The sequence below is a fragment of the Corella eumyota genome, chromosome 5, assembly GCF_963082875.1.
Source record: "Corella eumyota chromosome 5, kaCorEumy4.1, whole genome shotgun sequence".
NCBI lineage: Eukaryota > Metazoa > Chordata > Ascidiacea > Phlebobranchia > Corellidae > Corella > Corella eumyota.
Genome location: NC_137494.1, coordinates 8,219,962 through 8,235,916, shown reverse-complemented (window position 1 = coordinate 8,235,916; position 15,955 = coordinate 8,219,962). Strand labels below are relative to the sequence as shown.

The following is a 15,955-nucleotide window of genomic DNA, read 5'->3' as shown; positions in this document are numbered from 1 at the left end:
AATACCATATAAACAAATAACATTTTTAATTGAAACTAATATACAATTAAAGCTAATAACATATGAACATATCTAAATTAAAACCCCGCTGCAAACCACAACTTAACTTTCCAACAAAAAAAAAGTGGTTTTAATTTAACAGCCCTTTCTTGATTTTGTTCTTATGGATGTTGGGCAACAATAAAGAGCTTTAGCTCTGGTGGGTATTCCCGTTAAAATTTTGGGGCGGAACAATTTTAAAAAAGGTAAAAGAAATGGGTTTGTTTATGAAGAACTAACGGTTGTTAAAAAAGTTCAATGATGTTTATCAGAGGGCAAATGGTGGGCGGGGGGCGCAGGTCGACGAGTGTCAAGTCAAAATATATTTATAATATACAACTATAAATATTACAATGTAATGTTATATATTACATTACAATGTAATGTTATATATTACATTACACTGTTATGTTATATGTATAATACAATTAAGTCTAATATAAGAATAAAATTTGACATTATAATATTAAAAATTAATTTTAAAAGTTCTTAATTTAACTTGCATATAAACCTTGTAAATTTTTTCCTTTCTAGTTTTTAATAATTTTTTGTAAATATTTGTTAGGGACATCACATAAGTTATTAATAAAAAAAATAATTATATAGGTATAATTTTTAGTGCTTTTTACTTTCTAAAATCTCACAAAAATAATTCAGTTTACAAACACTTACAAAACATTTGAAGTAACATAAAAATTTATGTCAACTAGTTGAACGAACAGGTAAAGTTATTATTAAGTTAAGAAACAAACAAAACAATTTAAAAAATAATTTGAATTAAGTCTTGTGAATTATCACTTTCAGTTGCTACTGGCATATTTTTTTGTTTTAGACACAGTCGGATGAAAGCAATTGTTTGTTGATAAAGTAAACTATGTCGACTTTGTGGTTTGCAAACATTTAAATGCGTCGCATCAACTAACAAAAATTCTCCAATACCGGAATCTAAATGAAAAATTAAAACATCTTACATTAACTATGTATCACTTAGTAATAAGGAAACATAGCTTTATAAAACCATAAACTTTATTCTTGCCGCTTTTAACCCGATGCCCTTAAAAAAAGTGATTACAAAGTACTTTTGCCATGACCCATACCCAAATAGTGAACATTAATCAGCCAACATCAGCAGGTTAACCAAGATTCAAAATAAAAATAGCAACTTCAACCTTAAGTTGAATATATTTATATTTAATCTAATTTTTGTAACAAATTTCTTAACATGGCCCTTCAATAACTTCCCCATTAAGATTAAATGGCTCTGCTTTCACCAACCCATAATAAAAAGTATATATAAAACCACACAAATAGGTTTATATTAAAAAAATTCTCTTTAAAACTGGATTTGAATCCTAAAAAATTAAATAAACTGTTTTAAAAAAATTTAAACCTGCAGATTCAGGTGGAACAATATGGAGAGGTATTCCCATTCCAATGTTAGTGGTTTGCGCTTCACCAAAGTTAATTACTTTAAAGTCCTTGCTTTTGCAAAGACTGTGAAGATTATCATTAAGTTTAAGAAGGTCGGGAGAATCTAGATGATACAAATAGGACGATAATTTCTAAAAACTTTGTGTGAAAATTTATTTTTTATTTATGTCTTAAAAAATAATAAAATACATTAACACAATAATTAACAAAATATATTTTTTCAAATATATTTGGATACTTTCAACTATTTCTTTTGTGATTTACTTTGACTTAATTCCATAACTTCAATTGAGGGATATAATAAAACTCGCATTTTCCTGGAATAGTTAGCAAGCTGTGCCCCAAAATGTGGTGTACCATAAAACACGAATCCCCTTTAAACATAAACATAATTAATTCAAAATATTAAGTTAAAAAAAAATTTGTTAAAATAAAATATATTAGTGTTTAGTTTTTTGTTTAAAAAAAGTATATAATCATTATCACTTTTGCCTTAAAAAATTAGTTGTCATAATTATAAACATAAAATACTTCTAGATAAAAATAGCAGTAATAATAATAATTAAACTAAATATAACATAACAATTTATATTCATACTTGGTTTGTTTTAAAACCTTTCCATATTTTTTAGGATTCTGATTTGCATCCATCATCATTTGTTTAATTATTAAACCTCCCATGGAGTGTGCAACCCATACAATAGGCCTGTGATTTAAAACAAAATATTTTAAAAAAGTAATATTTAGGGTTATAATAAAATCTGTTGCAATTACCTGTCACCTATACCACTTTGGATTATTTTATCAAGAAGTAAGGTACTTCGATATGAAATGCTTCTCCTTTCTTTTTCATGAGGACAAAGTCCAAGCCATTCAGTTACATTTGTGTCGTAATCTATACACAACAACCTGGAGCCTGGGAAATCGCTTGGCAACCACGACTAAAAGTAAAATGCAATGATAATTTTTTTTATATTGCTATATTTAATTACGAGATTTACTTTTAATCTAACAACATATGAGGGTGGCCTTGTAAAATGGGTATTAAAGCTGGCAACTTTGTGTAGTAGTTAGAACACTTGATTTTACAACATAAGGTAACTTTTTTAATTTCCACTGTTTTAATGCAGCAACAACTATGAACAAGACACTATAAAAATATATAAAAGGTACAAACCAAAACCGATCTGAAAGATTAAATTTTTGGGTTGCAACAATCATTAATATCTTAATTTGTCAAATGCAGCTCAAGAGTTAGTCTACTTTAAAAAAGATTATATTGTTTACCTCTGGCCAACAGTCAGTTTTCTGTTCTGACTCACTGCCACCATCTTGCTGTCTCCAGGAGTAAAAAGCTCCTCCCATTAAACCATGAATAAAAACTATATCAGATTCGGGTTTCATTCTTGACAAAAAAAGCATTGCTATACATTTTTGTTTTATTAAGCACAAATAATGAGAATTTTCTAACTAAATTTAGTAAAGGAATTTAAAAAAAACCTAAACTGACTTAGATCTATGTCTAGGATAAAGAATGTAAACTCCATCAGGAAATTTTTCATGCATTACATCACGATCAAGGTTAGCTAAAGCTCGTGAGGCCTATTACAATAAAAAAAATAGGTAAATTTTTCTTTGGTTTTAAAGGCAATGAAGTTTAACACAGAGGGATATACTTTTAACAATAAAACCCTAACCTCTGAATCTTTTAAAATTACTCCCAAAAACTTAATATGAAAATATACAGTAAAAATTAGGCCATTTTATTTATTTAAATGCCATTAAAACATGTTTAAAGATAGCTTATAGTGCGTAAATTTTTTATTGGAAAGTTTTTTTTTAAAAAACACACCCTTGTTTATACTTACATGGTTAACAAATCAAACGAACCTCTAATCTAAGTGGAACTTGGTCAGATTTTGATAGTTTTGCGAGAAAGTTTAACCATCTTGTTTTACTAATATCCGGATGAAATTTTTCGTACAGACATATGTTGGCAATTATTCTAAATAAAGAAGAAACTGCATTTAAACTAAGGTTACATTAAAAAATACAATTTTCCAATTTTTAATTGTTTAAGCAGTTTCTTATTGGTTTCTTAACTGTTGGCTTAAATTTCTACAAGTTGTTAACATATATAGGAAAACATTTTAACAGTTATTAAATGTACCTTAAACTTTTACTGCCATTGGCCATATAAGCAGTTTACTCAAATATACCATTTTTTTATATTTAAACTAAACAAATATTTAACAACACTTCACGTACCTTAAAATGTTTCTCTGTATTTTATCGTTATCTGGTCGGTTAGAACTAATTTTTTGAAGCAATTGAAGCGCACCAAGTTCTATCATTTTTTCACAGTGAAATTCAATCTAAATTATATACAATAAAAAAATTAAAAAGATTTTAAAGAATTCTTTCCCAAACACCAATCTTGAATATTCAATTTTGTTTGAGGTTTTGAACTAAAAACTACCTATACATTTTTAGAAAGTATATATTACCGAAAATTGTGTTTGTCCTTTGATTTAATTCTGATAAATTAACGAATACAAAAGTTTTTTATTTTAATTTGAAGTAAATAAAAATAAACAGATTTACCTTGGAATGCTTAGCCAGCGCTTGTAAACAAAATAACTCAACCTCTTCTTGTGGAACAATATCTCTGGTGTAATTTAAACCATTTCCCCCAAAACACCATAGGCCACCCTAAAAATAAAAAAATATTTATCATAAATCTTTCAATCCATTCCTTAATGGATTAATAAAATGCCAAGAACTTTTGCTGAGCCAAAAACTAATGTGGTTAATTATCTGGCAATTATGGTCAATAATATCCCAAACTGCAAAAGTTAATTCAAATATATTATTAACTTAAACTTTAAACTATACTTTAGCATACTCTTTTTTAAATACTGTCATGCTTTAGGTACTTACCCGTTTTAATTTTTGCTCATTAGTTTTGCCAATTGCCGCAGATGTAAAATATGCAATACAGGTTCCCACATCTTCTTGTGGTAAATTAGTCAGCAGTTGACGAAACTCATCCTCTAAACAAAACTAAAAATAAGCCGACACAATATTTTAAATAATACATTTACAGCTTTTAATATCAGCATGACCTACCTATTTCCCAGTTGTTAGCAACAGGATTTAATGCTGGGGGAGGCAGAAAAAAGCGAAGATCGCAATCGATAGTTCTTGCAACACCACAAAGAGTTTTAAAGTCAAGAGATTGAGCAAGAGTGCAGTATTGAGCATCTAACATGTTTAATATATTTAAAAATTACCAAACAAATTGACAGCAACAACTATAATTAAAACAAATGTTTTGAAACAGTGTCATTTTAACAACTTTTCTTAATCTTAGGCTAGTATATATTTTTTGTATATATGTTTTTATGTTTAATCTGTGAAAGACTGACCCCATGTTTAAAACATAGAGTAACAACAGTTAGCCCAATCTAGTCTTAAGCTTACTGTGATAATTTGAATACTATTATTTATAATTGTCTGATAATTTATCTTCCAAATGGTTTTAAGCTTTACAGGAGTTCATTTCGTTTATGGTGCTTAAGGGGACTTAAGGTTGCTACATCATGGAAGAAGGGGTTATTAAACAAAGGACCCTTTTTTTAGCAAAGTCAATGTTATTAACAAGTGTTGGTATTTGCTTGAGATCGGTTTAAACGTTATATTATATAAATAAAAAATTTTGCATAGGTAACAAATAAGGAATTATAGTATACAGTAAAATATTATATATTATAATGCAATACAAGACCACAAGAAAAAAAGTTACCGATATTTTCAATTTGATCTGTCTGCTGGCCTGAATTAGCTGTTTCTTTAGTTTTCTTTATTTCTAACTCATAAAAATTAAACATAACACTATAGTAATGTTAATTTTTTTATTAATTCTGGTTTGTTAAAAACTATAAGTGATATGTCTATAAACTACAGTTAATTTTTTCCTTTCTTTTTTTAACTGTCCTATTATTAACTAACTAAGTTGTATATATTATAGGCTACTTAAGAACCATGGTAAATAGTTACTATAGCAACTTATTTTTACACTACCTTACATAAACAACATTAAACATACCATTCCATTCATGCTCAACTATTTTCTGCACTGCTTGAATTCGTATTTCTTTATTATTGGAATAAGCATCTCGAATCACGCTCCAGGGCGATATGTAATCTTCGGCCAAATCAACATTGTTTTTATCCAGCAAAAGAATAAATCGAGCTAAACATATTAAAATCATTTTGTTGTTGTGCAGCATTTTTTATATTCAAAATACTAACTTTCTTACACAGTACATAACCTTTAATTAAAAGTTGTTAAATAATTTTAAAAAAATTCCAAAATCCAGATTTTATTTGTAATTAATATATATATTTGTTTGAAAAAATAAACAAGTTTTCAATATAGTTGTGCTTTAATTAATTTAAGTATTTTAGTATTAAAATTATTTTTTTACCTATTGGGGAGGGCAATATTTCCTTGATGGTTCTTCTAGATTTTAAGGATAAAAAACCCACATTGGGATCTTCTTTGTATCTTTTAAATCGATCTTTTATTCTATTAAAAAAATGTTAGATGCTTAAATAAAATTTCTTTTTAAATTACCAAGATCTTTAATATATTTTTTGTATATTTTTATCTTTGATGTTGAGGTCTATAAATAAAGAGTAACACCTCTCAATAATGTGGTCTGAACACTTTCTACACAACATGATGTCTTGGGTTTGATCCCCAGTGATCTCATGCTGTAGTGCCCTTGAGTAAAGCACTATAAACGAAATAAACTGTTAAGCCAGCACCTAATCAGAAGCTTAGTTATCGGACGATTATTATCTATATAATATTCCAAACTGCAACATGCAACTCCAGACAGGGGCGGGTTAACTGATGTTACTCTATGTTTAAGTTGTGCATTTAACCTTTCCTCATCGAGGATAAAGATATGTACAAAAAATGCATGGATAGTAATGTTCCATCATTTTTAATATTGTTTTTTTTAACCAGGCACAATATAGTAGTATATATGTTAAAAATAGTTGAGAAACTTACTGGGGATAAATATAAGCATTCTTAAATTCAGTCCTCAGTACTTCAGTAGGAATGTTTAACTTTTCGTTAAACTTTTTAGAAAAATGAGAAAATACAGAGTAGATACCAAACGAGAAAATAGTGACCAAGGAAAACTTGACTAAACATAAATGTGTCTGCTTAAAAATAGGGGTTAACTACATAAATGTTGTTCACATAGTAAGAAAAAGTCATAACAACGTAATGAATTTATTTTTTCAGCAAATTTTTGTTTTAAAGTTGTAAGGGTTTTCGTAGGAAAAAAATCAGAAACCACCGACCTGGTTTGTTGTTCATTGAAGTCATGACCTCCCAATCCTCATCATTTACTCCGTCTAAAATATTTTTACAGCATTATCTTGCACTCCTATTCTTATGCTAAAAAATATATATTTTAAACAATAACACAATCTGGCGGTAAAGAGAATCTTGTCAATAAGTGCCATCGATTTTTTTTACTTTCATTTTTTAATCTATCATTTTGCTTTTCCGTCATTTTAAAGCAATTTTATCTGACACAACTGCAATAGAAAAAGGCAAACATTTGTGTGTAAACGTGCTGTAGTATTTAGGTAAACAAAACAACGAGACAACGTTTGTTTGTATTCGAGTTCAAATATTTTTCAAGGCCCGTATATGTTTTAAAACACGTAGACAGGCTGTGTGCACCGTGTATTGACTGTTGTGGTTATTGCTAAGCAAGGTCAGAAGGTTTTAAATAAACTTAGCAGCAAAACAACTTAAGTCTGCCTGACGAAACATGATTAATTATTAATATATAGTATTTTTAATATTTTATTGTATTTAGCCAGGTTCATTTTTTGCATTGTGTTGTTATAGGTGTATAGAGATGCTAAATAAGCAATAAAATTTAAGAAATTAAATTTTTAAAATCATTTTTTTTAATGTACAACAGGGATCTAGGGACTAAATTTCAACAAATTTTAAACATAATTAAGACTATTATTTGTTATAAAAATAAACTGTATTTTTATATTTGTAGAGTGAGCTTGTGAATACAATTTTCTGTGTAAACTTAATTTTAAAAAAATAATTGTTTTTTCACACTTTTAATTGCTATCTGGGGCTGTAGTCTTTGAATCCAACCAGTTCAAAATTGGCCTATAAACTATTTGTCTTTTTCGAAATCACTTTGGATCGTTGGTTTCATAAAAATATGACTTAAGCAGGTACTTACAAAATTATGTAAACTTTTTTAGCAAATGTGGTATACATTTTATTTATCCTGACAGCATATTAGAGTGGTTTATTCTCTGGACATAAGTAATTTTTTTTAAATTCGATTTTTATTACTGCTACAACTCTTATTATTTTTTAAGTTAATCCAAAGGCTACTTACTTTGGCTATAACCATAAAAACAATTTGAAAGTATTTTTTTATAAAAATTATTGTAACCCCGAAATTATGTTTTAAACCACATAGACTCTGGTTTCTGTATAAATGTTAATACAGTGCGTAATATCTATAACAATTTTGATCCTTAATTCTTAAAAAAAAATTTTAATTAAACATTTTTGTTTGATTTAGATAATATGCCTAACTACACAAATGAAGAACTCAAAATGCATTTTTTTCCAAATTCTAACTTAGATGGTAAGCTAAAACCAAACGTTTATAACATATTTCCAATTCCAGAGTAGGTTCTTCTATTTTATGTATTTATACGATTTTGCTCTATGAATATATAGGTTGTAAACTAAAAAATTCAGCTTGAAAATTCAAATTTTATACGAATAAATATAATATTATTTTATATCTACTATCTTAATTATAATTGTTATTTTTAGATGTAAACTTTGAGGACAATATCAGTAAACTCCCGAGTGTATATCATCGACGTTGTGTGTGGAAACCTGGCCGAGAATCAAGATGTTGTTCGTTTTCATTATGCGGAACGTTATTTGCATGGTCCATTGGGCAGGGATTTATTAAAGTTCTAAATTTAATTAAAGGCAACAGTTACCAAGACGAAGAGGAAAATCTTATCACACCCCAGTATGTTTTTTTTGTATAAAAAGGTTTATACCTACTATGTTTAACTATTTTAAGTTGTATTAGTAACACTTGAAAATTTACCAGTTTCACTTTTGTATATACCTATAAATTATACTAGATCTAATGGTTCACATAGATTGCAGGGATTGAATGGATCTAACAAAAAAAAAAAAGAAAAGTTATTCATATTTAGAAAATGTTTCATATTTAGAAAATGTCGGGTTATTGATTGTGGAGAGGTGGTTATATCCATGAAATTTGCCCCAAATTACACAAACTGTAACCAGCCGAACAGAAAACAAATTTTAATCGCAACTGGTATGGACTCAGGACAGATTAAAATTTGGAATGCATTAAATGGTAGGCGTTCATTTCAGATTTTTAAACAAATTGAATAATTGAGTGGTTTTTTTAACTTAATTCATTTGTTGTTTTTGCTTGTAAGTTAAATTTTAAAAAATAATCTTTTAAAAAAAAAGTTAAATTGTTTTTAAAACATTGTCACTATGAGATTGCAAATAGAAAATATCTAAAAAGGCATCCATTAAAATATTTGACAACTCTGACGAACCAAATTGACGTAATAACAATTAAAGCATTAAATCAACAATTGTTATTGGTAATTTTGTAAATGATATTTTTGTACATTGATATAACCTTTCAACACAGTTAAACTATATTAAAATTAAGTGTTTTTACAACATTGGTTATCATTATCATCTAATTCAAATCAACTTTTTTACCCAATGTAATGTAGTTCGGAATTTATTCACAATTTACTTTACTGTTTGACTCGACTCAGTAAGAGAGTTCCCTTTAGTTTATTGTTAATGTCTTGGTAAATGGTTTAAAAAATGACTTGTTTGCTAACTTGTTCTATAATTATTTATGGGCTAAACAAATTTTATCTGTTGTTGTTGTTTTTTTTTTGTAGGAGAAATGGTTTTTAATTTGTCGGATCATCGCAATAGTGTAAAAGGTCTAACTTTTGCTCATAACCAACCAATACTTGTTTCTTGCTCACTTGACAAAACACTTAAGGTAGGGTTATTTTGATTCAATTTTCGTAATTTTTTATCATTAAATTTTAATGTGTTACCCAAAAACTTTGTTTTTTTTTAAACTAAATTTTTGTAATGTTTGTCCAATGTAGGATTGGTTTTCTATATACATACCTTGTACCCTTAATGATATGGTTTGAATAATACCATAAATTCAATGTCAATTAGCAATAAATTTCTTTTTTGGTTAATATTGTGTAGTTTTTACTTGTATATTGATATTGAGTAGCCTAGCAAATATTTGCACAGTGACAAATTTTGTGTAAATGGCTGTGGTAAAAAATAAAAAACATGTTAAGTGAAACAAAACTTTTTAATCAATATACTTTAAAAATTTGCACTTTATAATAAACTGTGTTCATATTAAACTCAAAGTTAGGTGGGCTGTGTTATTTTTTTTTAATTTGTTGTTTTTTTTATTTAGCAGTATTAAAAAAAGGAAGTTAAAAACATAAAATGTAACTAAAAAAACATAAAAAGAAAACGGGAATATTTTAATTTTCTTTTCCATATCTAGCTTTTGCCTATTTTTAAGTGTGTTTGGCTGACTCTTTGCATTATTTATGCATCTTGTTTATTAGTTATGTAAATTATACACTTATATTTATTGTTTTGTTGCCAATTAGTTTTTAAATAATTGATCTGTTTATTTGGAAGGACTTGCATAATGTATACTATTTCTTGAGAATATTTAAAAAAATAATATATGCACTTACATGGAATACTGATATACAGAAATAAAAAATAAAAAATAATTTTTTAACAGAAGTATTTTTTGAAGGAAATTTAAAATGTTATTTTCTTAAACCCAATTGATTTGTTATTCTTATTTTAAGGTTTGGGATTTAGAAGATGGGGGTAATATGTCACACACGATCAAAGGGCCGACATTTCCTATTTTTGATTGTCAATTTTCCCCAGTAAATTTCCACATCATTGCTTTTGTTGGAATGGGAAAAATGGTAGGCTATGAAAAAATAATATGAAATTAATTAATACTTTAAACCAAAATATTTTTGATTGCCAATTGTTGTTCTATAAGGAATGTGTAGCATAAATTAACAAAAATCCTTCCTAAATTTCTTGTTGCAGAACCTTTAAAAAATTTAGAAAGAATATGTATTTAAATGTTTTCTTATCCCATTAAAAAAAAAACAATGACGTACTTCGTATTTTTAGGTAAACATTTGGAATTTGATTGACAAACGCCACAGTACAATTTTAAAAGAGCTGCATGGTCACATGAACGATGTGGCTTCATGTTCATGGTCTCCTGATGGAGCATTACTGGCCACTGCCTCATATGACACCACTGTTATAATATGGGATCCTGAACTTGAAAAAAAAATTTGTGTTTTGTGGTACAGTATAATATGTTTTGCTTTTACTCATTACTTTTTACTGCACATAAATCCACTGAACTAGATTCTAACCAGAAGTCCATAAAAAACATAAAGCCTTGCTTTACCACCTTTTATGTATTAAAAATCTCTGTAAGGTCTTGTGCAGTACATACCAGAATCATATTATATTTAAGTTTATGTTTTTACTACATTTTGTATTTAAATATTATTGCACTATCAGCACTTCTAAAATTGTTGACTCATCTTGAGACTAAAAACAAAAAATAGGACAATGAATAAGCAATGTTGCCAAGACAATAACACGGAATGCTAAAATGTGGACTTTGAATTGGGTTTTTCTGTTGTTTGGCGCAATAGTTAACTTTTACATAATAATTCCATCAACAAATTTATGTGAAAAAAATGTATTACTGGGATTTAGAGAATATGTAATATAGTTGCAACTCTCATAATATGCTTGCAACAATAATTTTTCCACCCACTACAAACTAAGGTTTATTTTATAAGACCTATAAATTGTTCAAACATCGTATCCCAAGCTTCATATTATATAGATAGCCAGGACAAAAATTTTATTATTTTTTATGTTTAGTCACATGCATCCCTTTCCTTGTCCTATATATGCTGGTGGTTCCAATGGTGCATGGGTTTCTTCTGTTTCTTTTTCTAATGATGGTTCAAAGATAGCAACAGTTTGCGAGGACAACAGGTTAGTTTTGTTTAAATATGTTATGCTTTATAATCGACAACATCCTTAACTGCCAAAGTCATCTAGAGATTGGGTTGACGTACCTCTGTTTAGGCTGTTAAGTCCTGCTAGTAATAACTGTTCCACTAAAATAAAACATCTGTGATGTTTCAGTTGCTCATAAATTTATAAGTCTGTCTTTTTGTATATTTTTAAATTTCATGAAGGTTTTATTTTAAGGCTTATTAACTTTTAGATTGCGGGTATGGAATATGTGTGACAAGGACCATTCTGTAAAGGAGTATTTGTTAGATGAGAGTGGTTTTCAGTGTACTTTTTCTGTTGATGGCCGAATTATTGCAGTTGGGTATGTACCCCTGTTGTTGATTCAGCCTTGTTCCGAAAACCTAATTTTCAAAAATAACGCATTATCGAAATTTAATGGCATTTCCTAGAAGAAAGTTTTATTAATCCTACTTGGCAAGGCTAAAGGGCATTGCTATATGTGGATTAAAGATTGATTATGCTGTTAACAGGTTGCACTAGCGCTAAAAGTACAAGTTTCTGACTATACAGCAGCGTCTGAGTTTAGAGATTAGTTTAAAGTGCAATTGAAAACTATATATTTGATACTAATATGCATAAAGATTAGAATTGTATATTTAATACAAACAGTAATCATCATCTTTAAGTTACATGTTAATTACTTTTTCAACCTTTCGTTTATTTTTAAAAATGTAACCAATTAGCTTTAATAGCTTTTTTGGGACATTTTCAATTTTTTTTCTATCGATTTATCCTTATTGTGGAAAACCCGACCTTACAAACATAAAAAAATTTTTTTTTTTATTGTTGCACAGAAAAAAAGACGGATCTGTAACCCTTATCAGCAATTCGTTCAACAAAATTTTATCGCTGCAACATTTGAGCAGATTGGCTGCAAGAAAATTTATTTCATCCAAAATTGTGGACCAAATTCTAATTCCAAAAACATTCAGAGACTTTCTTTTGTACAAAACGCATAACTTATGAAATATTGTGTAAATTTTTAACTGTGGTTTTGTAAATGGAAATACGTAGCTTAACGTAGGTCGTAGAGGACTAAAAGTAGCAAATCGGCAGTTGTATAAAGCTTATAGATTTTTATTCGGCTGTTAACAACGCTTGTTGTTTAACACTGTCTTGAAAACGTATTTTCATATCTATGGGTGTTTTATTGTTTAATAATAACATGGTGTTCAAAGCTTTTTTTAAAAAGATTAAATATAACTGTTTATTTATTGATGTGTAAAAAAAACATTTTAAGTTTTAACATGCCAGGCAGTGCTAAAAAAATAAGTAATTTCATTGTTTTAAATCTGTAAATTAACTAGAATTAACAGTCCTGGATATATTTTATGTTGTTGTTTAAATGACGTAAGTTAAAATTTATTCAACATTTAGCTATAACAGTTAAAAACATTTTCATGTCTATGGTTCTTATTTGACCATTTTTCTTAATTTTAAAACCAACTATAAATCGATCAGCAATTTATTGACAAACACGGCCCATAGTTTTCCAACTGTTCCAAAAAACAACAAATCCAAGGTATGTAGTTGGTTACTGGAGAAAAAACGCTTGGGTATTGTGAACAGTGTTGAGGACCAAAGCTCACAACTCCATATAAAACCCATTGGTCGTCGTCATCTTGACATACAAGCGGCCCACCACTATCACCTTGGCATGTTCCCATGTTGTTCTCCATTGTACAAACGTGCACTTCGTCGCTGATCAGGTTTTTATAGAAAACGTTACACGATCTTTGAGATATGATTTTTTGCGAAGCTTGTTTTAACACCGTTTCAAAGCCGGTGCCCTGTGTTAGCCCCCAACCTGAAGTCCAGCACCTGAAATATATTACCATACAATGTAATTAACTACACGAAATTTGATATTTTTTTTTTTTTAGTTTTACCTTTTTCCTGATATAAGAACTTCATATGGCTGTGGGAGACAGGCAAATGTAACGATTGGAACAGACTGGGATGGATCAATAACATCATTTAACTGTAACACTGAAATGTCATTGACTGGAACACCGGGACCTTTGCTAAACGATGCAAGGTTGTTTTTGGGGTGGTGATTTATTTGTAGAATCTCAATCAATCTATAAACAAAAGTCAAATTACATAAAAATATGGGTCAGGTTACTTAAATAGGACAAACAACTTCAAAAAGCCTTTAAAACAGTTAAATGGGTTTACTTAGCACCATCTGTTATTTGTGCTTTGTCGTGTCCCCCAACGAGAATTCTATATCTACTGGTATCCGTTGTAACATCGTTTCTCTGCTTATTTAAAAAGCAATGTGTAGCGGTTATTACACTTTTTGGTGAAATTACAGTTCCTCCACAAAGATGTTTGATTGATATTGTGCCCCCACCAAAATTCTTATACCTAAAATTTATTATTGGAAAAGTTTGCATATCGATTTTTGCAATGTCTTAGTAATTCATGAATAACATACTTTAGCAAAGAACGTTATATTGTATACAATATACAAACAATTACTTCATTACTGCGATTTGCCATGGCCAAGTATGTCTTTTTGCCTCAAGTCCACCAACAATTCGTTTTGTTATTAATTCAGGTTTTATCTTAGGTTTACCACAACCATCTTTCGTAGAATGCCGATTCCAGTCTTCATTAAAGAGAACATCGTTGGCATTGCCATCGCCGTCGTTTTGATTATTTTCGGAGACATCTTTTGTTATATAAAATGTTACAATTAATCCTATTGCTGCGGTAATTACCAAGCAAATCAATGCAAAAACTTTTTGTTTTGCATTAATGCCTTTTACTTTTCCTTCTACATCAACATTGTTTTCTATTTCCCTTTCAGCAAGTTCTCTTGGATTTGATCTCTTTTTTTTAGAGTTTGCTGTTCTTGTAGGCATTATGGTTTACGGCTATTGTTTAATTATTGAATCTTTAGCCTGAATTCTGAATCTTTAGCCTGAATTCTGAATCTTCAAAATTACCACTTTTAGTTTTTAGTTTTACATCAAACATATACTAAAGCTTATGTTTTCAATTAAAAATTGAAGGTTTGTTAATAAACAAAGGTTATTGTTGATATGCCCAGTAAATTAGATTTCTTATAAATATAAGTAATAAATAAAATTTTATGGCGTGGCATGGCGAAAAGGCCACAGTTTGGTTTTAATCGGTTACGACAATAAAGTTGTTAGATTACACTTAACTTCGCACATTTTGACGTAAGTGTAGCTTGATCTCATGCTTGGACTTTTTTCGCCTATATTTTCTTTTATACTATTAATGCAATAAAGTTTTGTAAGGTTTTGTAATTTACTGCGCTACACATCTTTTAGTTTAATATTACCATATACTCAATACGGTCTATAGGCTGATAGGTAACATTTCGAAAATCATATACTTGCCCAATGGACTTTTGAGTAAATACGTTGAATGTAAATTATAATTGTTAACCCACGAGTGCAACAACGGTGACAAGCAATTAGATATGTTTAATTTAAATTATTAAGTCTGCTTTCTAGTTTTTTACAATAAGTCAGTTTTAATTTTTTTTATAATTCTTAGTTTTTTTTTTAAATTAAAAAAACGTAACAACATGGCTGCAGCGGGTGCAGGTGATGCCAATCAGTCTCAACTTTTACCACTGGAATTGGTGGACAAATGCATCGGATCAAAGATTCACATTATAATGAAAAGCGAAAAAGAAATAGTGGGAACATTGTTAGGGTTTGATGATTTTGTTAACATGGTTTTAGAGGATGTAACAGAATATGAATGCACAACAGAGGGAAGAAGAATATCAAAATTGGACCAAATTTTATTAAATGGAAATAATATAACTATGCTAGTACCAGGTGGTGAAGGGCCCAATGTTTAAATCCCTAATGACTTAAACAAATAGGGATTGAAAAGTAATGCTTATTTTCAATCATAAACAATCATATATGGAAACAATTTTATAAAATTGGGTTTTGAAAATGCTAGCTTAGTTTTTATATTTTTGTTTTTTTTGTTGTAAGTAACTGTTGTAAATATTATTTACTTCAAGTAATTAAAAAAAAAAACATGTATTAGTTTTTGGTTTTAAAATTATGTTTACATTACTTCTTTTTTTACATTATCTTGATGTATGTAAAATTTAAAAGTAAATCAACAATTTTTTTGATTTTTGTTGGTGAAATAGTAGGCCTTTTTTTTACCAACATTTTTTGATAGATT

At 28.7% G+C, this 15,955-nt stretch overlaps 4 protein-coding genes across 4 annotated transcripts; 2 read left to right on the top strand and 2 right to left on the bottom strand.

Annotated features, from left to right (window-relative positions):
• Nucleotides 1-702: 702 nt before the first annotated feature.
• On the bottom strand, nt 703-6,985 carry LOC145752534 (protein SERAC1-like). The gene is made up of 16 exons (XM_082568832.1): nt 6,853-6,985; nt 6,554-6,692; nt 5,961-6,061; nt 5,579-5,725; nt 4,600-4,734; nt 4,411-4,523; nt 4,075-4,182; nt 3,739-3,845; nt 3,361-3,475; nt 2,981-3,072; nt 2,758-2,875; nt 2,245-2,411; nt 2,069-2,176; nt 1,735-1,844; nt 1,430-1,573; nt 703-984 (listed from the first exon to the last, which is right to left on the bottom strand). Exons 1-16 carry the CDS (start codon nt 6,875-6,877, stop codon nt 800-802), a joined length of 1,914 nt encoding a protein of 637 aa, XP_082424958.1. The 5' UTR covers nt 6,878-6,985; the 3' UTR covers nt 703-799.
• A 593-nt stretch (nt 6,986-7,578) lies between these two features.
• Nucleotides 7,579-12,975, top strand: LOC145752624 (WD repeat and SOCS box-containing protein 1-like). The gene is made up of 10 exons (XM_082568927.1): nt 7,579-7,761; nt 8,121-8,186; nt 8,381-8,588; nt 8,800-8,948; nt 9,523-9,629; nt 10,486-10,611; nt 10,829-11,010; nt 11,606-11,722; nt 11,958-12,068; nt 12,562-12,975. Exons 2-10 carry the CDS (start codon nt 8,126-8,128, stop codon nt 12,731-12,733), a joined length of 1,233 nt encoding a protein of 410 aa, XP_082425053.1. The 5' UTR covers nt 7,579-7,761; nt 8,121-8,125; the 3' UTR covers nt 12,734-12,975.
• Nucleotides 12,976-13,224: 249 nt separating this feature from the next.
• Nucleotides 13,225-14,637, bottom strand: LOC145753423 (chymotrypsin B-like). The gene is made up of 4 exons (XM_082569835.1): nt 14,252-14,637; nt 13,946-14,137; nt 13,657-13,848; nt 13,225-13,588 (listed from the first exon to the last, which is right to left on the bottom strand). The coding sequence occupies exons 1-4, from the start codon at nt 14,635-14,637 to the stop codon at nt 13,225-13,227; spliced, it is 1,134 nt and encodes a 377-aa protein (XP_082425961.1).
• Nucleotides 14,638-15,306: 669 nt separating this feature from the next.
• Nucleotides 15,307-15,953, top strand: LOC145751972 (U6 snRNA-associated Sm-like protein LSm5). Its single transcript, XM_082568146.1, has one exon. The coding sequence runs from the start codon at nt 15,333-15,335 to the stop codon at nt 15,612-15,614; it is 282 nt and encodes a 93-aa protein (XP_082424272.1). The 5' UTR covers nt 15,307-15,332; the 3' UTR covers nt 15,615-15,953.
• Nucleotides 15,954-15,955: the final 2 nt, after the last annotated feature.

What these genes read in the sequence shown, in the direction of transcription:
- LOC145751972 (XM_082568146.1), top strand. Translation starts at nt 15,333, where the DNA reads ATGGCTGCAGCGGGTGCAGGTGATGCCAATCAGTCTCAACTTTTACCA.
- LOC145753423 (XM_082569835.1), bottom strand. Translation starts at nt 14,637, where the DNA reads ATGCCTACAAGAACAGCAAACTCTAAAAAAAAGAGATCAAATCCAAGA. An exon ending in TGGCAAATCGCAGTAATGAA is followed by an intron (nt 14,138 to 14,251) that starts GTAATTGTTTGT and finishes AATAAATTTTAG; the next exon opens with GTATAAGAATTTTGGTGGGG. An exon ending in GTTCTTATATCAGGAAAAAG is followed by an intron (nt 13,589 to 13,656) that starts GTAAAACTAAAA and finishes AATATATTTCAG; the next exon opens with GTGCTGGACTTCAGGTTGGG.
- LOC145752624 (XM_082568927.1), top strand. Translation starts at nt 8,126, where the DNA reads ATGCCTAACTACACAAATGAAGAACTCAAAATGCATTTTTTTCCAAAT. An exon ending in TTGTTGGAATGGGAAAAATG is followed by an intron (nt 10,612 to 10,828) that starts GTAGGCTATGAA and finishes TCGTATTTTTAG; the next exon opens with GTAAACATTTGGAATTTGAT. An exon ending in ACAGTTTGCGAGGACAACAG is followed by an intron (nt 11,723 to 11,957) that starts GTTAGTTTTGTT and finishes ATTAACTTTTAG; the next exon opens with ATTGCGGGTATGGAATATGT.
- LOC145752534 (XM_082568832.1), bottom strand. Translation starts at nt 6,877, where the DNA reads ATGACTTCAATGAACAACAAACCAG. An exon ending in AAGTTCCACTTAGATTAGAG is followed by an intron (nt 3,073 to 3,360) that starts GTTCGTTTGATT and finishes TTATTGTAATAG; the next exon opens with GCCTCACGAGCTTTAGCTAA. An exon ending in TATCCTAGACATAGATCTAA is followed by an intron (nt 2,876 to 2,980) that starts GTCAGTTTAGGT and finishes TTTTTTGTCAAG; the next exon opens with AATGAAACCCGAATCTGATA.